This window comes from Brachyhypopomus gauderio, chromosome 1 (assembly GCF_052324685.1).
Source record: "Brachyhypopomus gauderio isolate BG-103 chromosome 1, BGAUD_0.2, whole genome shotgun sequence".
NCBI lineage: Eukaryota > Metazoa > Chordata > Actinopteri > Gymnotiformes > Hypopomidae > Brachyhypopomus > Brachyhypopomus gauderio.
The window spans coordinates 20,820,403-20,845,436 of record NC_135211.1 but is presented as its reverse complement, the minus strand read 5'-3'; the positions used below and the strand labels follow the sequence as shown (position 1 = coordinate 20,845,436).

At 45.8% G+C, this 25,034-nt stretch overlaps 3 protein-coding genes across 10 annotated transcripts in view; 1 reads left to right on the top strand and 2 right to left on the bottom strand.

Annotated features, from left to right (window-relative positions):
• crocc (ciliary rootlet coiled-coil, rootletin) overlaps positions 1–11,213 on the top strand; it is a 33,238-nt gene extending 22,025 nt beyond the window's left edge. For 4 of the 7 annotated variants that reach the window (XM_077001675.1, XM_077001694.1, XM_077001703.1 and 1 more), the window contains 11 exons: positions 47–213; positions 559–679; positions 1,030–1,193; positions 1,328–1,543; positions 2,548–2,772; positions 3,857–4,006; positions 4,268–4,468; positions 4,931–5,062; positions 7,936–8,109; positions 9,352–9,415; positions 9,577–11,213. In XM_077001675.1, the coding sequence (XP_076857790.1) occupies positions 47–213; positions 559–679; positions 1,030–1,193; positions 1,328–1,543; positions 2,548–2,772; positions 3,857–4,006; positions 4,268–4,468; positions 4,931–5,062; positions 7,936–8,109; positions 9,352–9,415; positions 9,577–9,833 (1,871 nt within the window). In that variant the 3' untranslated portion in view covers positions 9,834–11,213. The remainder of the gene's footprint in view (positions 1–46; positions 214–558; positions 680–1,029; positions 1,194–1,327; positions 1,544–2,547; positions 2,773–3,856; positions 4,007–4,267; positions 4,469–4,930; positions 5,063–7,935; positions 8,110–9,351; positions 9,416–9,576) is intronic. The other 3 variants (XM_077001713.1, XM_077001720.1, XM_077001730.1) reach the window with 1 other exon arrangement.
• Positions 11,214–11,980: 767 nt separating this feature from the next.
• mfap2 (microfibril associated protein 2) lies at positions 11,981–18,152 on the bottom strand. 2 transcript variants are annotated; one of them, XM_077001753.1, is made up of 9 exons: positions 18,015–18,152; positions 16,286–16,350; positions 15,768–15,821; positions 15,637–15,657; positions 15,335–15,382; positions 14,962–15,003; positions 13,764–13,851; positions 13,586–13,659; positions 11,981–12,821 (listed from the first exon to the last, which is right to left on the bottom strand). In XM_077001753.1, the coding sequence occupies exons 2-9, from the start codon at positions 16,320–16,322 to the stop codon at positions 12,718–12,720; spliced, it is 468 nt and encodes a 155-aa protein (XP_076857868.1). In that variant the 5' UTR covers positions 16,323–16,350; positions 18,015–18,152; the 3' UTR covers positions 11,981–12,717. The 2 variants fall into 2 exon arrangements, with proteins under 2 accessions (XP_076857868.1, XP_076857877.1); XM_077001762.1 differs by having other exon boundaries at positions 16,286–16,347; positions 18,015–18,110.
• A 1,367-nt stretch (positions 18,153–19,519) lies between these two features.
• sdhb (succinate dehydrogenase complex, subunit B, iron sulfur (Ip)) lies at positions 19,520–24,976 on the bottom strand. The gene is made up of 8 exons (XM_077001651.1): positions 24,820–24,976; positions 23,563–23,696; positions 21,786–21,871; positions 21,130–21,266; positions 20,783–20,899; positions 20,535–20,636; positions 20,258–20,380; positions 19,520–19,868 (listed from the first exon to the last, which is right to left on the bottom strand). The coding sequence occupies exons 1-8, from the start codon at positions 24,886–24,888 to the stop codon at positions 19,788–19,790; spliced, it is 849 nt and encodes a 282-aa protein (XP_076857766.1). The 5' UTR covers positions 24,889–24,976; the 3' UTR covers positions 19,520–19,787.
• Between the last annotated feature and the right edge of the window lie 58 nt (positions 24,977–25,034).

The following is a 25,034-nucleotide window of genomic DNA, read 5'->3' as shown; positions in this document are numbered from 1 at the left end:
TCTCATTGTCTATCTCTCTTTCTCTCTCTCTCTCTCTCTTTCTCAGACGTGGTGGATAAGGCCAGTCCTGATAATACCAGTGTGTCTCGCCCCTTGTCCCCTGAGAGGGGAGACACTCCTGTTCCTCTCGTCCTGCCTGAGCTCGACCCGGAAACACTCCGTAGTGGCCTCAGAGACTTCCTGCAGGAGCTCAGAGAGGCCCAGAGAGAAAGGGTACATGCGCACACACACACCAATATAGACACACACCAGCATAGACACACCTCCATATATACACATGCTCACACACACACACACACACACACACACACACACACACACTAACATACAAACATATGTACATACCCACCCTTCACCTGGACACTCATGCACATGTTGTTGAGTGGTGACTTGTGCACTGGTTTGGTAAATCCCTTTATTGGTGATTCATATTTGTCACTATGTGTGCATGTGTGCGCGCATATGCACTTGTGTGTGTGTGTGTGTGTGTGTGTGTGTGTGTGTGTGTGTGTGTGTGTGTGTGTGTGTGTGTGTGTGTGTGTGTGTGTGTGTGTGTAGGAAGAAGCTCGTGGCCAGTTGGGGGCGCTGCAGAGAGAACTGGAAGAAGTGACATCAGAGAGAGAAACTGCCCAGAACCACCTCAGTCAGCTTCAGAACACACTGCAGGAGTGCCAGGAAAGTAAGACACACACACACACACACACAAACATACACAGTGTGGCTCTCACATACCGACACCCACATGCTAGGGCCATGCTGTTTGTTCTGAATCTCTTCAGGTGATTGAACACCTAACAATGATGAGGGTCAACCAAGAAGTGGGATCAATCTGTGTGTGTGTGTGTGTGTGTGTGTGTGTGTGTGTGTGTGTGTGCGCGTGTGTGTGTGCGCGTATGCATTCGTGCATATGTGGATGTGTGTGTGTGTGTGTGTGTGTGTGTGTGTATTCGTGTGTGCGTATGTGAATGTGTGTATGCGTGCACGTGTGTGTGTGCATTTGTGAATGTGTGTGTGTGTGTGTGTGTGTAGGTAAGCGCAGTGCAGAGGGCCTGCTGAGTTCGACACAGGCCTTGCTGCAGCAGCAGGAGGAGCTGGTGAGGCGGGGGGAGAGAGAGAGGAGAGTCCTTACTGACCGCATCAGAGACCTGGACAGAACCCTCCAGAGCACGGAGACAGAACGCAAACACCTGCAGGTACACATACACACCCGTAGACACGCAGAGACACACACACGCACGCGCGCACACACACACACACCAGCACACACAGAGACATTCACTCACTCACTCTCTCTCTCTGTCTAACACACACACACACACACACACAGGAACAGTGCAGTAAGCTCAGGGCAGGTGAAGTTCGTTTAGAGGCGGAGCGTCGGAGGCTGAAGGAGGCTCTTGAGGGGGCGGAGTCACGAGCTGCACGGGTGGAGCTTGGGAGGCGGAGCCTGGATGGAGAGATTCAGCGTCTCCGGGCATGTATAGCTGAGAGAGAAGCAGAGGCTCAGGCGGCACAGGACCGACATGACAGCATGCTCAAACAGGTAACATCTCACACTCAAACAGGTAACATCTCACACTCAAACAGGTAACATCTCACACTCAAACAGAACTACCCTACACTCCCATCTAAACAACCCATCAGAACTACCCTACACTCAAACAGGTAACATCTCACACTCAAACAGGTAACATCTCACACTCAAACAGGTAACATCTCACACTCAAACAGGTAACATCTCACACTCAAACAGAACTACCCTACACTCCCATCTAAACAACCCATCAGAACTACCCTACACTCAAACAGGTAACATCTCACACTCAAACAGGTAACATCTCACACTCAAACAGGTAACATCTCACACTCAAACAGGTAACATCTCACACTCAAACAGAACTACCCTACACTCCCATCTAAACAACCCATCAGAACTACCCTACACTCAAACAGGTAACATCTCACACTCAAACAGGTAACATCTCACACTCAAACAGGTAACATCTCACACTCAAACAGGTAACATCTCACACTCAAACAGGTAACATCTCACACTCAAACAGGTAACATCTCACACTCAAACAGGTAACATCTCACACTCAAACAGAACTACCCTACACTCCCATCAGAACTACCCTACACTCCCATCTAACCAACCCATCAGAACTACCCTACACTCAAACAGGTAACATCTCACACTCAAACAGGTAACATCTCACACTCAAAATTTTACCACTCAAACAGCAAACACTCAAATAGGCTAACACTAGTTACATACACTAGTTACATTCTTATAGTTTACACTCAAGCAGGAAATATGTAGACTTATAACTTTCACATAGGCAATGGCCACCAGGTAAACCACAAAGTTAGACTGACATGTGTTTGAACTGACATACATGCGTTCCTGACTGCCTGAAAGTAGCTGCACAACACGTCTGTGTTTGTGTGTGTGTACGTGTGTGTGTGCATGCATTTGTGTGTGTGAGTGTGTGTGTGTGTGTGAGTGTGTGAGGCGACACCCTAACTCGTCTCCTCGTGTGATAGGCTGTCGATGCTGAGTCCCGTGCAGCGTCTGTTCAGAGAGAGGTGGAGCGACTCTCCTCGCTGCTCAGGAAGGCACAGGAAGCAGAGGCCACTCAGCGGGACAGAGTGCAGGACCTCTCTCAGAGCCTGCAGGATGCCACTGCGGCCCACAGCGCCACCCAGGGGCGGCTGGCCACACTGCAGAAAAGCCTGACCATGGCTGAACAGGACCGCAGGCAGCTCCAGGTCAGGCCGACTTTACTCTCTTACTCCCTTGTTTAACACAAAAACATCTTACAGCGAAATTTGAATGTTAAGTAATGTGTCTAATGCTGAAAAGAGATGAAAATGATGCAGTCATTGGCATGAGATCACACGGGTCAATATGCTCAGCTACACTCCCATCAGAACTACCCTACACTCACATCGGAACTACCCTACACTCCCATCAGAACTACCCTACACTCCCAATCAGAACTACCCTACACTCACATCGGAACTACCCTACACTCACATCAGAACTACCCTACACTCACATCGGAACTACCCTACACTCCCATCGGAACTACCCTACACTCCCATCGGAACTACCCTACACTCCCATCGGAACTACCCTACACTCCCATCGGAACTACCCCACACTCCCATCGGAACTACCCTACACTCCCTCAGAACTACCCCACACTCCCATCAGAACTACCCCACACTCCCATCAGAACTACCCTACACTCCCATCAGAACTACCCTACACTCCCATCAGAACTACCCTACACTCCCATCAGAACTACCCTACATTCCCATCAGAACTACCCTACATTCCCATCAGAACTACCCTACACCCCAGGATTGCAGTTCAACCACTTTGAGAATGTTATGAAATCAAGGCAGGAGTTTTACTTTGTGAACCAGAACTTACACAGTTCCAAATCCAATCCTGGATCAGCACAGATACCCTGACCTCTAATTGTACACTGTAGTGGTGAGTTCAGGCCCCATTTTTGTGTCAGTGGAATAATGTATTTTTCCTCAGCGTGCTGGCCAGAGCTTGGAATGCAAGTACGCCTCGTTCATACTGTTTTAAGAGTGCAGTATGGAATCTGTGGCCCCATAGAATGGCTGGTGAATGTCTGAGAATCTGTGAGAGTGAAATACATATAAACAAAGTATAAACAATAAGTGTTAAAAAAATTAAAAGGATTAAAAGGATCAAAATTAGTTTTGTAGTTTGTTGTTGTGGGACTGTGCAGTGTCTGTGTGACTGTGTGGTGTGTGTGCATATATGAGGTGTGTGTGTAATTGTGTGTGTGTATGTGTGTGTACCCCACTGCAGGAGCGGGTGGAAGAGATGCGGGCGTCGCAGGCGGAGGGGAAACTGAACATGATGTCTCTAACTGAGCGTGTGCAGACCCTACAGACAGAACTCACCCAGCACCAACAGCAGTGTGCAGAACTGCAGACAGAGCTCTCCACCACACAGGAGGTGTGTGTGTGTGTGTGTGTGTGTGTGTGTGTGTGTGTGTGTGTGTGTGTGTGTGTGTGTGTGTGTGTGTGTGTGTGTGTGTGTGTGTGTGCACTGTGTGGTGGCTGTTGCTCAGGAGATCTATGAAACCCTTACACTCCTCCCCTTTACTCTCTTTTTTTTCTCTTTCACTCTCTCCACCCTCTCTTTCTTCCTCTCCCTCCATCTCTCCCTCTCTCCATCATCTCCACCCCTCTCTCTCTCTCTGACCTCCACCCACAGGCGTTGCGCCAGCGCACGTCCTCCCTGGTGGAGGCTCAGCGGGCGCTGCAGGTGGGACAGGTGGAGCGTGCCAGCGCGGACGAGCGTCTGCGGGCGCTGCAGAGGGCCGTGGCCCTGCTGGAGACGGAGAAGAGGGACGCCGAGCGGCAGGCTGTGCGACTCGAGAAGGACAAGAACGCCCTGAGGAACACGCTGGACAAGGTCCCCCACCACACACTCCAGACACTCAATCCACACTGGAACTAATCCAGAAGCTCCTAATCCCAGTCCGCTCCTAATCCCAGTCCGCTCCTAATCCCAGTCCGCTTCTAATCCCAGTCCGCTTCTAATCCCAGTCCGCTCCTAATCCCAGTCCGCTCCTAATCCCAGTCCGCTTCTAATCCCAGTCTGTTAGCCTGAGCTCTTGATTTATCAGAGCTGGGGAAATTTTAAGGCCATTTAATTATACATGCATTATATAGTCCAAATCATGAAACTAATAATGCGTGGCACAAATATAGCTTGTTTCAGAGATTTTAAGTGGTATAAGGACAGTAGTTAATTAAACGAGCAATCTCATCTCTCCAGATTACCTCTGCATCATTAAAGCATCAGGGAAAAACTGGCTTCTATCAAACAGGCTATATAACCTGTGACTCCATAAGTGTGTGTGTGTGTGTGTAGGTGGAGCGGCAGAAGCTGCAGATGGAGGAGAACATTATGCGTCTGTCTGCAGAGAAGGGCAGACTGGACCTGTCTCTCTCCACAGCTGAACAAGAACTGCAGGACGCACAAAGACAGGTCACACTGGTGCAGGTACACACAGTTACACACATATATACACACACACAGCTACACACATATATACACACACACAGCTACACACATATATACACACACAGTTACACGCACAGCTACACACATACGCACACACACACACGCGCACAGCTACACATATACACTGCTGCAGGTACACAGCTACACACACGCAACTACACACTGCCTCTCTCAATCTGCTTCTCTGCATTTCTCAAACTGCCTCTCTGCCTCTCTGAATCTCTCAATCCGTCTCTCCGTCTCTCCGTCTGCTTCCCTCACTGACTCCCACTGCAGTGTTCCTCTATTGCTGTGATTGAACACCTCACTTGCCCTGTCTCAAAGACTAACCCTGAAGCCCCGTGTGTCGTTTTATGAAGATTGTGGGTTTGCTTTTGCCAGAGCAGCTGGAAGCAGGATAGCTCCTCAGTGTCCAGCCTGTCTTCTGTTAACTGTGACTCTAACTGGCAGAAACTAGCTGGTCCCAGCACTGTTTGGTTGGCTTCACTACATGAAGGGTGGAAAATATCTGTAATTTGCCTACCAAGAACCAGAAATCAAGCGTTGCTTTCCTAGCTGTTTAATTGCAGTATGCAGTGATGGGATCTTTCCTGAAGGGGGCGATGTGGCATTTCAGCAGCTTATGCTTTGTCTGAGAGAAGGCTGTGATTTATGTTTAATGGAAGATAGAGAGGCAAATGAATGCCAGTGTCTGAGGTTCGGTGCAGGAAAGATCAGTCTGGGATAAGTGCAGGAATTCTGCAGCTCTCCCTGCATGTGCTCCCAGTTAGGGCCGTCACGTTGATCTCATCAACCCAGTCCACCCCTGGCCATCGGGTAACGATTTATTTATGTATGTATTTATTTTTGGGTGTATTTATTTTTACATGTATTAATTTTTGTATGTATGGATGTATGGATGTCTGTGATGTTGGAGTAGAGGGGCTGTGGTGTTGGAGTAGAGGGGCTGTGGTGTTGGAGTAGAGGGACTGTGGTGTTGGAGTAGAGGGACTGTGATGTTGGAGTAGAGGGACTGTGATGTTGGACCAGAGGGACTGTGGTGTTGGAGTAGAGGGACTGTGGTGTTGGAGTAGAGGGACTGTGGTGTTGGAGTAGAGGGGCTGTGGTGTTGGAGTAGAGGGGCTGTGGTGTTGGAGTAGAGGGACTGTGGTGTTGGAGTAGAGGGACTGTGGTGTTGGAGTAGAGGGACTGTGGTGTTGGACCAGAGGGACTGTGATGTTGGAGTAGAGGGGCTGTGGTGTTGGAGTAGAGGGGCTGTGGTGTTGGAGTAGAGGGACTGTGGTGTTGGAGTAGAGGGACTGTGGTGTTGGAGTAGAGGGACTGTGATGTTGGAGTAGAGGGGCTGTGGTGTTGGAGTAGAGGGGCTGTGGTGTTGGAGTAGAGGGACTGTGGTGTTGGAGTAGAGGGACTGTGGTGTTGGAGTAGAGGGACTGTGGTGTTGGAGTAGAGGGACTGTGATGTTGGACCAGAGGGACTGTGGTGTTGGAGTAGAGGGACTGTGGTGTTGGACCAGAGGGACTGTGGTGTTGGACCAGAGGGACTGTGGTGTTGGAGTAGAGGGACTGTGATGTTGGAGTAGAGGGGATGTGATGTTGGAGTAGAGGGGATGTGATGTTGGAGTAGAGGGACTGTGGTGTTGGAGTAGAGGGACTGTGGTGTTGGAGTAGAGGGACTGTGATGTTGGAGTAGAGGGGCTGTGGTGTTGGAGTAGAGGGGCTGTGGTGTTGGAGTAGAGGGACTGTGGTGTTGGAGTAGAGGGACTGTGATGTTGGAGTAGAGGGACTGTGATGTTGGAGTAGAGGGACTGTGATGTTGGACCAGAGGGACTGTGGTGTTGGAGTAGAGGGACTGTGGTGTTGGACCAGAGGGACTGTGGTGTTGGACCAGAGGGACTGTGGTGTTGGAGTAGAGGGACTGTGATGTTGGAGTAGAGGGGATGTGATGTTGGAGTAGAGGGGATGTGATGTTGGAGTAGAGGGACTGTGATGTTGGAGTAGAGGGACTGTGGTGTTGGAGTAGAGGGACTGTGATGTTGGAGTAGAGGGACTGTGGTGTTGGAGTAGAGGGACTGTGATGTTGGACCAGAGGGACTGTGGTGTTGGAGTAGAGGGACTGTGGTGTTGGAGTAGAGGGGCTGTGGTGTTGGAGTAGAGGGGCTGTGGTGTTGGAGTAGAGGAACTGTGTTGGAGTAGAGGGGATGTGGTGTTGGAGTAGAGGGGATGTGATGATGGAGTAGAGGGGATGTGATGATGGAGTAGAGGGGATGTGATGATGGAGTAGAGGGGATGTGATGTTGGAGTAGAGGGACTGTGTTGGAGTAGAGGGGATGTGATGTTGGAGTAGAGGGACTGTGGTGTTGGAGTAGAGGGACTGTGTTGGAGTAGAGGGGATGTGATGTTGGAGTAGAGGGGATGTGATGTTGGAGTAGAGGGACTGTGTTGGAGTAGAGGGGATGTGATGTTGGAGTAGAGGGGATGTGATGTTGGAGTAGAGGGACTGTGGTGTTGGAGTAGAGGGACTGTGTTGGAGTAGAGGGGATGTGATGTTGGAGTAGAGGGGATGTGATGTTGGAGTAGAGGGACTGTGTTGGAGTAGAGGGGATGTGATGTTGGCGTAGAGGGCTGTGTGTGTTGATGTTTCGTTGTTTTTCCCTCCCTACACAGCTGTGTTTATTTATACTCAGCCAGGCACTAGCAGATCAGGGTATAACTGTGTGTGTATATGTGTGTCTGCTACATGCCTAGTTAATAGAATGTGAGCAGTCCTATTGTATGCGTGTGTGTGTGTGTGTGTGCGTGTGTGTGTGCGTGTGCGCGCGTGCGTGTGTGTGTGCGTGCGTGCGTGCGTTATAGGCCCAGCTCATGGAGATGGAGACAACTCAGAGTGCAAGCGAGCAGTCCGCCCGTCAGCGTGAAGATGCCCAGCGGGAGGCGGAGCGACTGAGATCCAGTCAGAGAGAGGCGGAGCGAACGCTGGCGGCTCGGGAGAGAGCTCACCGGCAGAGGGTGAAAGGCCTGGAGGAGCAGGTTCGTACACAAGCACATGACTAACTGGATCATCTAGCTCCAAAAGGCTAGCGTCACTAATAATGAACAAATAAAGTAGGTTTAGTTACCATCATGCTAGCCCTGCGCAGCCAGACCTCACCTCATTGCGAGACTCCACATCTGGCAATATTAATCAGAAATCGCCCCAAGCAATCCCATGGCCCTCCCCCATGAACCCAGAACCCAATTTCCTCATCTCTGCACTTGTCCAGGTTTTATCCATAAGCAGTGTGTTCAGATCCAGATTGCAGTCTATCTCCACTTTGTCACACACTCCTACTCACATTTAAGCCAAATTCCCTAATGTCTTCCCAGTCCTTTCACTGTCAAGTCAGATCTGGCTCTGCTATCGTTCTTGTACTCCCAGACACATATATTTGAACTAAATTGAGTTACAGAGATATCATATCTTCTTTGCGGAACACGTTATCTTTTCGAATGCATCATGGGAAACATGATGTTATTGGGTCAACCCGTTTCCCCAACTAAATAAGGCAACATTATTAACAGCACAAACATAATTTAGCTGCAACATTTAATGTAGGAACTTGAAGGTACTTTTAAATATATTTGCAGTCAGAAGAGTTCAGGTCTGGATTCCCATGTGACCCTGGAACATTCTGGACTTAGCTCTCTAAATCTCCAGCTAAAATCTAGCAGTTTGCAGTCCATACTGTGAGTGAGTATTTTAGTCTGAGAGTTTGTTCAGCTAAACAATCTAAAACTCAACAAACTAAACTGAAAGTAAATCAGCTTTATGGCTAAACATGAGGTGAAATAGACTGTCACCTGTGATTCTAAGCTTACTCTCCTGCTGGCACACAACCAACATGTGTGTGCGTGTGCAGTAATGAATCTCATAGTTGGCACTGTCCCTCTGTGGATGTGTATCCAGCATTTGAAAGTGAATGGTACTGAGTTTTTATGTGCCAGTGATTGCTAATGATGTTAAACTTGCAGCATTGTGGTTATGGTGGGTGTTGTAGGAGGCAGTATGATGAGTGTATTAGAGAGTATGATGAGTGTATTGGGGAGTATGATGAGTGTATTAAGGAGTATGATGGTGGATGTAGTAGGGAGTATGATGGGTAGAGTAGGGACTGTGTGGGTGGAACAGGGAGTATGGTTGGTGGAGTAGGGATTATGGTGGGTGGCAGTGGGTTGTATGTGTAGTTAATTGCTTTAAACACCCGCACAACACCACCTTATTGAACTGTCCAGGTGGAGTTGAGGTGTGGAGGAAACAGGCGGGGATGTTTCTGGGTGGAGAGCCAGACGTGTAGCTGTGAGTGTAATCATCCATATGGGTGCTCTGGTCTCAGACCTGCTCTGAAGGCATGATCTTTGCACCTGGATAGTAAAAAAAGGCAGAATGGAATGCCTAGTCATATGATCTTTACCCTTTGACCTGTAACCTTTGGCTGTGTGTATGTGTGTGTTTTACAGGTGACTACACTGAAGGAGCAGCTGCAGCAAGAATTACGACGCCGGCAGCCGTCTCTGCCTCCTTTGCCCCTGGGAAACTGACCTCAGATCAGTCTACCACTTTAAACACTATAGCCACACATGCAAGTGTACTGCACAGTGCTGTTGAGCCTGTAGCTCCTGGAGAAATGCATGGTAACATTCTTAGTTTGGATGTTAGATCACCTCAGGCTAAAGCAGGCAGGATCAGGTCAAGATTCCTGCTAGTCTCAGATTAGGAGCAAAAGGACGTTCTCCTCTCAGGCCAGGGTAATCCAGGGACAGTGACCGGTTGAAGCTGTCTATCAATGTTTATCAAGCAGCAAAAAAACACTGCAGATTATGGACTTTACATTTGAAAAACATTATAGACCCATGTCTTTTATGTATGTCTTTTTCAGCAATTAATTCTGTAGTATGTAAACACATACAGTTAAGGATATTGTTCCAGAAGAAACTATGGACACTTTCAGTTTGTGTGTGTGTGAGTCTAAAGACAGAGTGACTCTACAAACATGTTTTGTGTCAGATTTCCTAATTAGTTTAGATAATAATATAAATGTTTTTTTTTCTTATCTTCTTTAATAATACATCAGTGAATGTCATATATTAGCTGAAGCTATTGATACAAAACCTGTTTAAAAGCTGTATTAACTTCTGCATTTTGCAGGAAAATGGGAATTATTTTTAGAGATGAGGGACTACTGGAATATCTTCATTTATTTGCCTGAACACATGCATTAATCATCAACTGTTGCATGGTGCATATACCCTATTCTAACAATGTTACTCTGCAAATGGCTTGATGGGAATGTAAGCCCCTGACACAGACCAAGCAAACCATCAATTTCCAACATTCCAAGCAACAAGAAACCCGAACCCCAGTGATTTTGGCTTCAGAACGTTCCAGAAAAAGCTGAGCAGGACGCTGTGAATGGGCCTTCCCAGTGCTCACATGAAGATATCTGAATGTTTGGTCACTAGACGAGGCTTCCAAGATTAAATATGGCCCTAGATTTTTTAAAAAATTAAGAAGAAACCCCTTTTGTCTATTTGTATTTAGTCCAGAACTGTTTAATCTGGAAAACTATCCTTACAAATACACAAAAGTTAAAGTAATGTTCAACGTCCACAGTTAAACAAGCGTTCAGGTATTCTGCAGCTGCCTGTATTTGTGACCTTTCCCTCTCCGACGCTATAAACCACAATAATTCTTGTTTCTATGGTATAAAAAAGACCTTTATTTGTTTATCTGCATCTTTTTTTAAGACATGGATGCCATTTCTGAACCCTTAGCAGTTGGGTTTGCATTTGTTTACACTGCTGGGTTCTGGGGGTCAGGATCATGGCCGCTGTTCATCCCGTTTCAGGTTGGGCTGTGTGCTGTGGGGCACTGAGACAGTCCTGATGATTACTGGCTACATGTAATGCTGCTGAATTCAAAGTCAGTGCTCAGTGGCCAGTCCTGTGGTGTGTCCCTCAGTTCATACTGTCACTGCCTGATCTTGCTTTTGTAAACTGATCTGAGGTCAGTTCTGTGGCTTCTTTATGGCAGTTAAGGGTGTTGGTTCCTAGATCAGCATTATAAAAAAAGCAACTAATCAGGAGGCGACGTAATACAGCTCAAAAATAGCAAAACCAGACTAATAATACACATCAGAACAAAATACATGATACAATAATGCAAATATCATAAAAAAAGAAACTAACAAAGAAAAATGAAGAAAGTGCAGTGTCTTCCTTCAGGTGTTCCTGTGCAGCATTCGCTGCTCCTGTCCGTGTTGAGCAGGTATGGTAGCACCAGTGATGTCATACACACGAGAGTATTCATAAGAGTACAAAAGTAAATACTTAGGTTTATATAGATCAATCTGCTCACACAGTCTTATGCCCCACACTTCAGAATGTAGAGTGAACAAAGAATTGGTGTAGAGTGTACGGTGAATACAGCATTGGTGTAGATTGTAGGGGGGTGAACACAGCATGTAGAGTTAGTACACACAGTCAGCTGGGGGTAAAAATTGAAATGCTGACTGAGTGTGATGAGGATGATGAGGATTTAGTGAAGCGGGTGGGGTCTTTCAGGGAGGTGGGTCGAGTACATGCCAAGGTGGATATAGGTGTGGTATTTTAATAGATGGTGGTTGAAAAGAGTGAAATAAAGTGGGCTGGTTGGGCAGTGTTTTAGTGGTAGGTGTAGGTTTGGTGTTTAGATAAGTAGTATTTTAGTGGAAGGTGTTGGGTTGATGTTTGGGTAGTGGGTGATAGTTTTTAGGTGTAGGTCACGTGTTTGGTTAACTGGAGGATTGCTATAGTGGTATGTGTTGGGTTGTGTTTAGATTATTATTAGCAGTATTTGGGCTGTGCTGTAGTGGTATGTGTTGGGTTGGTGTTTAGATTATTTTTAGCAGTATTTGGGCTGTGCTATAGTGGTATGTGTTGGGTTGTGTTTAGATTATTATTAGCAGTATTTGGGCTGTGCTGTAGTGGTATGTGTTGGGTTGGAGTTTAGATTATTTTTAGCAGTATTTGGGCTGTGCTGTAGTGGTATGTGTTGGGTTGGTGTTTAGATTATTTTTAGCAGTATTTGGGCTGTGCTGTAGTGTTGTGTTGGGTTGTGTTTAGATTATTATTAGCAGTATTTGGGCTGTGCTGTAGTGGTATGTGTTGGGTTGGTGTTTAGATTATTTTTAGCAGTATTTGGGCTGTGCTGTAGTGTTGTGTTTGGGTTTAGATTATTTTTAGCAGTATTTGGGCTGTGCTGTAGTGTTGTGTTGGGCTGTGTTTAGATTATTATTAGCAGTATTTGGGCTGTGCTGTAGTGGTATGTGTTGGGTTGTGTTTGGGCTGTGCTGTAGTGTTGTGTTGGGTTGTGTTTAGATTATTATTAGCAGTATTTGGGCTGTGCTGTAGTGTTGTGTTGGGTTGTGTTTAGATTATTATTAGCAGTATTTGGGCTGTGCTGTAGTGGTATGTGTTGGGTTGTGTTTGGGCTGTGCTGTAGTGTTGTGTTGGGTTGTGTTTAGATTATTATTAGCAGTATTTGGGCTGTGCTGTAGTGTTGTGTTGGGTTGTGTTTAGATTATTATTAGCAGTATTTGGGCTGTGCTGTAGTGTTCGTCTTTAACAGCTTCCACAGCTTTTCCCACAGCTGCTCCCCATTGCTGCACACTGGCCAGTCAATGCCATTACACCACATCGGGAGAACTGGTCACGGCACAGGTCAGCTGGGGAGGTAGAGGGATTATAGAATTAGTTATATTTGTAAATACCACCTGCAACACATCATGTAGAAGGAATCTTAATGATTCTCATGAACCCATGAAACTGGTGCGGGGACCAAAGACATGAGCAAGCAACACACACGCCATACTCACACAGATCTCCTCATCACACACACCATCCTCACACAGATCTCCTCATCACACACACCATCCTCACACAGATCTCCTCATCACACACACCATCCTCACAGATATCCTCATCACACACACCATCCTCACAGATATCCTCATCACACACACCATCCTCACAGATATCCTCATCACACACACCATCCTCACACAGATATCCTCATCACACACACCATCCTCACACAGATATCCTCATCACACACACCATCCTCACACAGATATCCTCATCACACACACCATCCTCACACACATCTCCTCATCACACACACCATCCTCACACACATCTCCTCATCACACACACACCATCCTCACACACATCTCATCACACACACAATCCTCACACACATCTCCTCATCACACACACACCATCCTCACACACATCTCATCACACACACACCATCCTCACACAGATCTCCTCATCACACACACACCATCCTCACACAGATCTCCTCATCACACACGCCATCCTCACACAGATCTCCTCATCACACACACACCCCATCCTCACACAGGTCTCCTCATCACACACACACTGTTCTCACACAGATCTTCTCATCACACACACACACTGTCCTCACCTCTCAGCAGCTCCTCATGGGCACACACCGTCCTTACACAGATCTCCTTATTTATCACGTACATTCTGCGCAGACTGCAGGGAGAGACAGCAAAGTGTTAACCCAGAGAAGTGTGTGTGTGTGTGTGTGTGTGTGTGTGTGTGTGTGTGTGTGTGTGGGGGTTTGTTTGTTTACATACCTGTAGAAACAGATTTCATTTAGGCATTGTTTACAAGGCTGGTGAACAGAGTAGAGTCTTGTGCAGGGATACTGCTCCTCACGACAGTCTAAACACAAATGCGCATGAATGCACACAATGAAATACACAAGTATACAAACTCACACAAGCATGGATATAGCTGATTAAGGACACACAGGCCCACATGCTAAGGGCTCACTGAGAGTCATGCTGCTTCATTAAATGTGATCTTGCCATTATCAGTGATGTCAGTAACGCCAATCTTACCACTTTTTTCGGTAACGAGTAATATAACGCGCTATTATTTCCAGTCCAGTAATCAGATTAAAGTTACTTATCCAAGTAACTGTGCGTTACTATTTTTATTTTCCCTAGTAAAAATATATATTTGCCATCTTCTTGGTCAGTTCTACTTTTGCGTCTGACCGTAGCGCTCGACTCCGCACGCTGCGCGCGACCCTGTGAGAGCGCAAGCACGTTTTACAAGTCATTTTTTGCAGTGTTCTCCGTAACGATTTGTGGTAGCATAAAGAAACAACCCTCAAAAACAGGGAAAGGAACATTTACCTGACCAATTTTAATGTTGCTTTGTGTTCCACGTTTGAAAAGTGCTGGAATTTTGACTAACGTAGCCTACTTTAAAATGCTTGGAAATTGTAATGGTATTTCGTTTCACAACAAATAGCTGTCTGACTGAACAGTTCGCTTGTATTACGTTTACAAATAAATTTACAAATAATACCGCGCAGCTACACAGACGTAATGTCAGGAGATACTGTAGCGACTACTACTCCTCACGGTGAATTCCCTAACAGACTTGGAGAAACAGGCACTTGGCCAGTCAAGGAGCCCTTTAAGTGACACTGGGGGGCGGAGCCGGCGCGCGCCAGGGTCGCGTTATCAATAAAGTTTCCCTCCTCGGGATTTTGGATTAAGCAGTTTCTGCCTCGGTTACCGAACCTGCTTCAATACAATGTTACTGTTAAAAATGCACTTCCAATAAAGTGAGTATTAACAATTCATTTTGCTGCTGAATGTAACTACTAAAGTAACTTGTAATCTAACGTAGTTAGTTTTAAAACCAAGTAATCAGTAACGTAACTAAGTTACTTTTAAAAGGAGTAATCAGTAATCGGATTACTTTTTCAAGGTAACTAAGCCATCACTGTCATTATAGAGAGACTGTGACACCTCTCACCTAAAGGTCCTGGCTCTGTGGGCTCTGTCTGTAACAAAGGATCTGAAACAAACAAAAAACAATAAGATCATGAGGTGTGTTCATATGTGTGTAAGAGACATTGAGCTACAGGGGAAAGGAGGGACAGAAAGGGAGAGAAAGAAAGCGACAGAGAGAGAGACTGACGGTAGAGAGAGGAACACTGGAAAGGCAGGTAGTGTCACATCCTGCATTCTGAAAGATAAAGGGAAGGCAAAGGGGGAGGTAGTGTGTGTGTGTGTGTGTGTGTGTGTGTGTGTGTGTGTGTGTGTGTGTGTGTAAGGGTGAGAGTGGATGTATACTTGCGCGCGTGTGTATGTGTGTGTGTGTGTGTGTGTAATGGGTGCTGGCGTACCAGTCTGTACTTGTCCTATAACTGGCTGCTGTAAGACCTGCTGGGAGACTAACACAACAGTTTCACCATTTCAATCACACAGCTCACCGCTCAATATTAAGCTCTTACCAAACGTAAATGTATAACTGCAAAGGCGTTTATGAGTTTTAAACTCATAGTTTGTTGTAAGTTTGTTTCTTTGCCAAAACCCGCAAATACATTTTGTAGATTGGTAAGAAAATGGGCAGAGGCATTTACTTGGATCAAAAATACAAAGCAGAATGTAGTAAATACGTGACATGAGAGCAGCATGCTGGACTTACCTCCATACTCAGAGTAATCACCTATGGAAACACACATCACAAAATTTAGATAAAGTTAAATAAACCCATTTACCACAATAACATTAAAGGTACTGTCTGAAGATCATTAACGCTATACTCTCATGTCTCACCATATTTGCCTGGATCATCAGGGTAGTATGGCTCAAATGTCTGGGCCAGAAGAACTAGAGAGCATCAGACAGAGAGAGAATCAGGCACTCTGTGTGTGTGTGTGTGTGTGTGTGTGTGTGTGTGTGTGTGTGTGTGTGTGTGTGCGTGCATGCATGCGTGTACACCAACAGCAGTGAAGATGTATTTTATTGGTTGCCAATACTATGTAAGAACTAAATTATTAAAAGCAGAACCTGGGACCTTTGAATTGTATCTTTATACAGAGGAGAGAGTGTGTGTGTCTTTATACAGAGGAGCGAGAGTGTGTGTGTGTGTCTTTATACAGAGGAAAGAGAGTGAGTGTATCTTTATACAGAGGAGAGTGTGTGTGTCTCTATACAGAGGAGAAAGAGTGTGTGTGTGTCTTTAAACAGAGGAACGAGAGTGAGTGTGTCTTTATACAGAGGAGTGTGTATGTATGTGTGTGTGTGTGTGTGTGTGTGTGTCTTTATACAGAGGAAAGAGAGTGTGTGCTCACCAGGTAGACCCAGCAGAAGTAGGATGCTGGTTCCCATTTTCTGTATAGAGGTAGACTCACGCCTGCTAGAGAGGGAGAGAGAGATGGAAGAAGGGAACATGTGCTATTATTCTTCCACACAGTCTCTGTTCCATTCTCTAATATTGCCTCCTCAATAAAACCATCCAGCCCCACATGTCATGGCAATCTAATAACACTTCAGCTGCTTGTGTCTCTTGTTCACACTCGGTTGCCCCCGCCATGCCCGTCTCACGCCTGCACTGGAGTGGAGTCTCTTTCCCTCTAACATCTCCCTCCTCTCCTGCTCTCACTCTAGAGAGAGAGAGGGAGAGAGAGAGAACCTTGACAGGGAGAATGTGGCATATTTGTCCTTCTGTTTTTCTCTTTTCCTTCTTCCCTCCATCCCTCTGAAATGCTCAGCAGACAGACTGACCAGCGCATGCATTCCAGCATTTGAGCCCTTTGCGAGTACCCCTACCCTCCGTCCCTCCGTCCCTCCCTCCGTCCCTCCCTCTCACTCCCTGATTCTCCATCTTGATCCCTCCCTCCCATTCCAGGTTCAGTGAGTACAGTGAAATCCTCCAACCCAGTCTACAAGGATGGTGTGTGCTTAGAACGGCAGCTAGTAGGTGCAGGATCATCACAACTGCAAACTTTATGATCTGTACTAAACTGAACCCTGGCAATCGCTTAAACTGAACAGTGGCGTTGGGTTGTGTGTTTTCGGAAAGAGGCAGAATGTCTCACTGGCCTCTGCTGAAATACAAACGTATACAAACTTATATCCTCTACTTACCTAATCACTGTGTCTATTCACACGAAATACACACTGGATTTGTGTGTGTGTGTGTGTGTGTGTGTGTGTGTGAGAGAGAGAGAGAGAGAGAGAGAGAGAGTGAGAGAGAGAGAAAGAGAGAGAGTGCGCGAGGACAGACATTCCTCCAATGCATCATAGAGTCTATCGGAAACCATATGTTTTCACAGCCCACATCTGGGAACTATTAACCGCCCCCCCTCAAATCGCCCTCGCTGCCTCAGTGTTCCTTCCCCCATGCCTACCCGGGAGGACCACGGAGAACCCCAGCACATCTCTTCTTGTGTCCTCTGTCCTCTCAGTAACTCTCATTTGGTGACCTTTCACACAGTTATCTTGAACTGATTATTTTCAACACTAAAAACGTCCGGAATTGCGGGCCTGGAAATTAGGCTATACGTATACGTTTAACGCCGACCGCCCGCAGATCTATTTGTTGGCCGCTTCCTCGCTATTGTACTGTCATGTAGCTCCGAGCCATAAACCCCCCCCCCCCCCCCACCACCCGTCTCCACAAAAACAGACGGTCCAAAAGATCACCTTACGTCAACTCCAAACTTACCTTAAACTAGCTTACTTCAGTAACAGACACTAAGAAGTATATATTGAAAAAAGGCAGTATCGAGTCAATATAAAAATACATATTAATCTCTTCGACTTCATTTTGCAATATGGCATACAATTAGAAACCAGTACACTTAAATTTGTTCGCTGACTTATCAGTAAAAGAGTAACTGGTTCTGAAATCCTACTGTTAAATTAACAAGATCATCACTGTTGGTGCAGTGTACACCTATCTAGATAATTGGGGAAATCACCTTGGAAAAACTCTGGCAACGTGTTTATCGCAAATTTTAACAACGAAATTGTTATTTAAATTTAAACTTTATGGCGACCCCAGTGAGAAAGTCTTACCTTATGGTAACAGTTTTCCCGTGTGGACTCCAGAACTCGGCGTCTATGCGAGACCGTGATTGACCGAGCGCCACATTGAAGACGCCCCGCCCTCCTCAGCGCAGCTTGGCGAGCAGAGCCGCCCCGGGCTCCACTGACCACGCCCACCACTACGGAATACAGTAATTTACCCCAGACGATCAGATGGATCACATCGGTGTGACCTTGTTTTGGAGAAAACACATACTAGAAATACTATATATATATATATATATATATATATATATATATATATATATATATATATATATATATATATATATATATATGCGCCTAGGTATTTATTTCTTGGAATATGACTTAAAATTTGTACTAATCGTTTCAGCATCCTCCAGTTGTAGAACGTCAAAGTTTATCAAGCACGTGGTATAAAATGACAAATCCGACATAAATATATGATGAAATGGAAAATTTTAAACAGTGCTTGTTTGTTTTAGCACTTTAAACAGTATTTGTTGTCCCCCATTTAAAACTTATTCCTTCATCTTGCTGAAAAGGGAGAAATTATTTGTACAAGTTGCTCCTATAGGTAAAAAAAATATTCAGTGCATATTTCTTAATGCTGTTCATTACCCAGGGTTGCCAACTTTTGAAGATCGCTTGGAGTGAGATTTGAACCTGGAGGAGGTGGAGAGTGTAGATTGTTTACGGGGGCGGGCGGGAGGGGGGGGGGGGGGGGGCGAACGTAAAATGGATACAAATTAAGTGTTATATCGCGATCGATCGATCGCCAGTAGTTGGCGCCAGAGCGAACTAGTAACTCGTTGAATCATAGATGTGGATCAGAGGTAAATAAACTAGATTTTTTTTCGGCGTGAGATTTACATTTACGGCATTTGGCAGACGCCCTTATCCAGAGCGACGTACATTTTTATCTAATTTTTATACAAGTGAGCAATTGAGGGTTAAGGGCCTTGCTCAGGGGCACCTCAGTCATAGCCTCAGGTCTGGGAATCGAACCCACGACCCTCCGGTCACAAGACCAGTTCCCTAACCGCCCTAAGATTTCGGAAGTGTGGCGTGAGAGCGTGTGAAAACGGTCAAATGCGTGTGTCTCACGCTCAATGCGTGAGAGATGGCAACCCTGTCATTATCACACACTGATGTTAGTTACCAATATTATGGTTAACGCATAATCAGTCCGTCTATAATAAACAGGGCATGAAGAAATTTAAAGCGTTCCTCCCCGCATTAGATGTTCTTCGTTCTTTTAGGTTTTCTAATTTACTGGCGCTACCAATGAATACTTGTACGTTATCCAATAGCATTGCCCAGACATCTGCTCCCTGTCGCCCCCATGTGGCGGTCTGCAAGTAATAGTCTTGTAGTAGTCCTCTGGGTGGACATGTAAACCAGCAGCTCTGGAAATGAGAGTAGTGAAAAACCTGCACTGCACATGTACAGTGTGCACAATGTCTGTTAAAGTGAAAGCAGATGTTGCAAAGGAAGAGGGCTTCAGTGCTATGGATGTTCACGTGGATTTATTACAGTCACTGGTGTTTAACTTGTCACACCTGAATGAAACACACACACCCAGTCTTTTAATAATACACATAAAAATACATCATTTAAATTAGCCTTCATCCAACTTCTCTAGCAAACAAAATGCACAGTCTTGTGAGGAGTTGTGTGGAGTGGGGCAGGTGTGTGTTGCTTCAGGAGGTTAGTGATGGGACGTATGAACTGGTCAGATTTGGGATTATCGCTATGGCCAATGGGTGTGCGGGGCAGAGATCATGAAGTAGCCGCCGACTTCTCCTTGTACACAGCCATCATCTTCTTAATCTCAGCTATGGCCTTGCCTGGGTTCAGACCCTATACAAAAAAACATGCAAACCATTTTCAATCAACTTCTTGCAGTATGTCTGGGTGAGGAGAAACTGGGGTAGATGCTGTTGGGGAGGGTAATAGGGGTAATGAGGTGAGGGAGTGAATCCTCGGACACAAACACTTTCAGTGCAGGTGGCTCAGGAGTGACTTGGTATGCCATTACATCCAGAATTGTGTAAGAATTGTGTAATAATTAACCACTTTAACGGTTATCCATTAATATTATTAATATTCTAATTACTGTTATGATACATATTTAGTATTTATGCATCATGTGATTTTCACACATATTCCTATGATTTATTCTTTTTTATTATTAGCTATTGTTGACAGTATGGCGAGGGCCCGTGGCGTGGCTCTAGTCCCGGCTCTACCTTGGGGCAGGTCTTGGTGCAGTTCAGGATGGTGTGGCAGCGGTACAGGGAGAACGGGTCCTGCAGCTTGGCCAGTCGCTCTTCTGTGCACTCATCACGCGAGTCTATCATCCACCGGTACGCCTGGAGACGCAGACACACAGAGACACGTATGGACATGCGTCCACATATGGACCATGTACACCTACACCTGTCTCTCCCTCCCACTCCCTACCACAACCGTAACTCCTCCCACAACCCTCGCTAGCACCTCCCACACTCACGGCTCCTGCCTCACCTGCATGAGCACAGCTGGGCCCAGATATTTGTCTCCGTTCCACCAATAGCTCGGACAACTCGTACTGCAGCATGCACAGAGAATACACTCATATAGACCATCCTGACACACACACACACACACACACACACACACACACACACACACACACACACACACACACACACACACACACACACACACACATCAGGTCAAACAAGCAAGTCAAAAGTATGTGGAGGTGTATGGTGGGGTGGAGGTGGAGGTACCAGTTTGAGACGGTCCTCCATGCTCTGCAGATACTGCTCCTTCCCCAGTTTACTCTCGTCCTTCTTCTTCAGGTAGGGCTCGATGGACTTGTACTGAGCGTAGAAGTTACTCATGTCCTACAGGAGACACAACCCTGTAAATTCAGCTTCTCCCGGATTAAAACAGGGACAGCTCCCATCCCCTGCTAATAACATTTACATCTACTAGAATATTCAGGCCAGTCATTTACCACTGACAACCTGTCATCCCAGTGTTTATGTCTATGTTTATTAAGCTCTGACCATGGTCTATATATGTATAAAAAACAGGATTGTGGTAGTTGCACATCGGTGTGTGGGCGACGTACCGGCACCAGGTCCTTCACCACGTACATGTGTGGCAGGGGGTAGATCTTGCTCACTTTACTCGTGTTGGTGTCGATTCTCTGTAGGCACGCCAGTGTGTTGCTGCCGTCAATATTCATCGCACAGGAACCACAGATACCTGAAGACCAGCAAACCAGCCTTACTGGCACACCAGCCTTACCGGCACGGCCAGAGTAGTGAAAGCACAACCCAGCAGGGCACGGCGACTGTGGGCTGTTTAAATTCTACTTCAGGTAGAAGCACAGAAAGCAAATGTACACATTTTAGCCCCAAACATAATGGGCAGAAGGGCCACATGCTGTGGCAAGAAGCTTCCAGAAACTGAAATGCATCAATAAAGTGCAAATACAGCAAAGTACAGTTATGTTGCTGTGTTACTAAACACAGCTGTCATCACCACCAAAAATCCCACAATTAATCACCCATGTTATTAATGTAAACAAATGTGTTATGCACACTAATAAATGTTTATAACTGAGTGGTAAATATTCAACAAGCTGTATTATTTCTCACCTGTGTCAGAGACAACAGTGTTTCTTAGTCCGAGTTACTCAATATCCCAAACGCTGACGCACACAGCCAGAGTCAAAACCAACTATCCTGTTTGCTAAATGCTTGGCTGCTCCCCTCCACCTACCTTCTCTGCAGGAGCGTCTAAAGGTGAGCGTAGAATCCATTTCATTCTTGATCTTAATCAGTGCATCCAGCACCATGACCCCACATCTGCAGACAGAAGCACACACAGGGCTGGACTAAACCTCTACCCACGAGCACACACAGGGCTGGACTAAACCTCTACCCACGAGCGCACACAGGGCTGGACTAAACCTCTACCCACGAGCACACACAGGGCTGGACTAAACCTCTACCCACGAGCACACACAGGGCTGGACTAAACCTCTACCCATGAGCGCACACAGGGCTGGACTAAACCTCTACCCACGAGCGCACACAGGGCTGGACTAAACCTCTACCCACGAGCGCACACAGGGCTGGACTAAACCTCTACCCACGAGCGCACACAGGGCTGGACTAAACCTCTACCCATGAGCGCACACAGGGCTGGACTAAACCTCTACCCACGAGCACACACAGGGCTGGACTAAACCTCTACCCACGAGCACACAGAGGGCTGGACTAAACCTCTACCCACGAGCGCACAGAGGGCTGGACTAAACCTCTACCTACGAGCACACACAGGGCTGGACTAAACCTCTACCCACGAGCGCACAGAGGGCTGGATTAAACCTCTATCTACGAGGAGAAGAGGCTGCACACTGAAAGTTGTTCAAATACAGCACCCCCCCACAACCTTTTTTAAGATCAGCATTTTGTTTAGGGCTGGACTAAACCTCTACCCACGAGCGCACACAGGGCTGGACTAAACCTCTACCCACGAGCGCACACAGGGCTGGACTAAACCTCTACCCACGAGCGCACACAGGGCTGGACTAAACCTCTACCCACGAGCGCACAGAGGGCTGGATTAAACCTCTATCTACGAGGAGAAGAGGCTGCACACTGAAAGTTGTTCAAATCCACAACCTTTTTTAAGATCAGCATTTTGTTAGGAATTTTTTTTTAAAGGGGACAAATAAGGAAGTGACTGACTGAAAGGAAACAGCTTTGTGCATTAGGCCTCTTATTAGGCAACTACTGCTGATATATTATTAAATATCCTGATAATAATCTATGCAGTTGATGAATCATTAACTCTGTAAGTGAAGAGATGCAGGTCTTTATAGCGCTTCATTGTGTCTGAAGTCCGTTGTGCTGAAGGGTTTTGCCACCAGTGCACCGTTGGCAGTCCAGCTGGCAGACGTGTCATACAGGAATCATCATCTACCTGCACTTTACACTGAAAAACTAAAAATGCCTCTTACAACTATTTATTGTATAGAAGTCTTCTATTGAGGTAGTGTTGATTTGCCTTAGTGTTCTATTGTAGTAGGGTTTATTTGTGTTGCATAGCATTTTACATACAATTTATTTGGTGTCACAATACTGTATATTAAGTTACATTAAACAAAATAATTTTGTTCTTAGAAACACCCGATTTGTACTTACACTTGCTGGTTATCTACATCATATGCCTGTTTTACAAGTACCAGCTACAGACTGTGGCCCATATGTTGGCACCCCCCCCCCCCCCCCACACACACACACACACACACACACACACACACACACACACACACACACTCCGCCAAAGACCCTCTTCCTGTTCAATACTGCTGAGTGTCTGACCATATGAACCCCTTCAGGCCGGACATGGTCTGGGCAGTGGACCATTCTGAGTGCATCACTGTGGTTGGAACACATCTGTGTGGGTGACCTGATACAATGTCATCAAAGTACTGCTGCATGGCTGAAACACAAAGACGATAATGGAGAGGCAGTGATGCAGCGCTCACGTGTTGAGGTTGATCTCGTAGGTCTGCATGTGGGGTTTGTCCCCGGGCATGTCCGGGTTCCAGCGGTAGATCTGGAATGTCTTGATCCGTGCCTGAGGCACGGCAGCCGCAGCCGTCTGCGCATACCGCACAATCTACAGGAGTAGCGGAGAAGCAAACATCAGCAAAATAAACCAGGAACTTCACACAGCATGGAGCTGAAAGCAAAAACAAGACTCACTTTCTCCTAAATACAATCAGCTCTAAGCTGTGGAAGCATTAGAAAATACAAACATTTTAATATATTAAACCATCGTTTAAAAAAGTGAAAATATGTGATGTCATCCACAGAAAGAGCCTTTTGTAACTTCCATCATTTAAAGTGCAATTTATTTAAGCCAAGTTAATATTTATCTCAATCAATTTATTATAATACATTAAGTCTAAGATTACAGATTAAGCAAAGGTTGCTAGTAAAGCTGATTAATTTGCTTCCAATTGCAAACTTCCTCAAATTTAAATAGTCTATCGCTCACTGGCAGCTGAGTGGAGCAGCACCTTTATGAAATAGTCTGCAACCAATTCGCCACAACCAGTAAACAACTTGTTTATTACCTCGCTACATTATATGGAATGCTATGTGTGTGTGTGTGTTGTCTGTACTGCATTATCATATCAAAATCATTAAATATAGCTAAATGTTAAAACAGCTCCACGACCTGTCAGTGTAGTACTACACCACAGCACTAATGCCAGCCATGTACGCAATACGTTAGGAAACCTCAACATGACGGTGACGACTAGCTGGCAAATACTGATCACTCATATTGCATGAACTAACTAGGTTAGCTGATCTCACAAGAAAACCATCTCGTCCAAATACTGACAAACGGGTTATTTTACTTAAAATTAGTACTGTATCATTTCAGTGATTAGAGGTAAGGTAGCGTGAACTAGGATCTGAGTTAAACTCTAACAAGCTAACCTAACTATCTATGTGAATAACCCATCTATGAAAAAAAAAAATATATATATATATATATATATATATATATATATATATATATATATATATATATATATATATATATATATATATATATCTATGGTGTGAGCGGAGTTAGCACGCAGGCTATCTCTCGCTAGCGGAACACTTACTAGCCGAGATAGCGGGTTAGCTAATGCGAGGACGCCACACTTCGTTATACTGCTTTTGCCGTATTCTTGTTTTTATCCTAAGATCATTCGTCGCATAAACCAACTCGGTGTCCAACTTACCGACGCCCCGGTGGCGGAGCGGAGCGCCATGGTAGTGTGCCGACCCAAACAGAAACACACGGCTGACATTGTTAAGACAATCGCATCGACTTATTCACAGAGTGACCTATGTCAGTCCTCCACGATCCCACAGTTCCCTAGTAGTTCTGGGAGGAAGTTGCTGTTTAACGCTGATCTGACATCAGTCGATAAAAACGTACATTCATCTAAAACAA

Excerpts from the sequence above, each read along its gene's own strand:
- mfap2 (XM_077001753.1), bottom strand. The coding sequence starts at position 16,322 with ATGGGAACCAGCATCCTACTTCTGCTGGGTCTACCTG. Across the intron at positions 15,822-16,285 it reads ACTTCTGCTGGGTCTACCTG|TTCTTCTGGCCCAGACATTT; the intron begins GTGAGCACACAC and ends GATGCTCTCTAG. Across the intron at positions 15,658-15,767 it reads TGATGATCCAGGCAAATATG|GTGATTACTCTGAGTATGGA; the intron begins GTGAGACATGAG and ends GTGTTTCCATAG.
- sdhb (XM_077001651.1), bottom strand. The coding sequence starts at position 24,888 with ATGTCAGCCGTGTGTTTCTGTTTGGGTCGGCACACTACCATGGCGCTC. Across the intron at positions 21,872-23,562 it reads TACGAGATCAACCTCAACAC|ATGTGGGGTCATGGTGCTGG; the intron begins GTGAGCGCTGCA and ends TTCTGTCTGCAG. Across the intron at positions 20,900-21,129 it reads TGGTGAAGGACCTGGTGCCG|GACATGAGTAACTTCTACGC; the intron begins GTACGTCGCCCA and ends TGTCTCCTGTAG.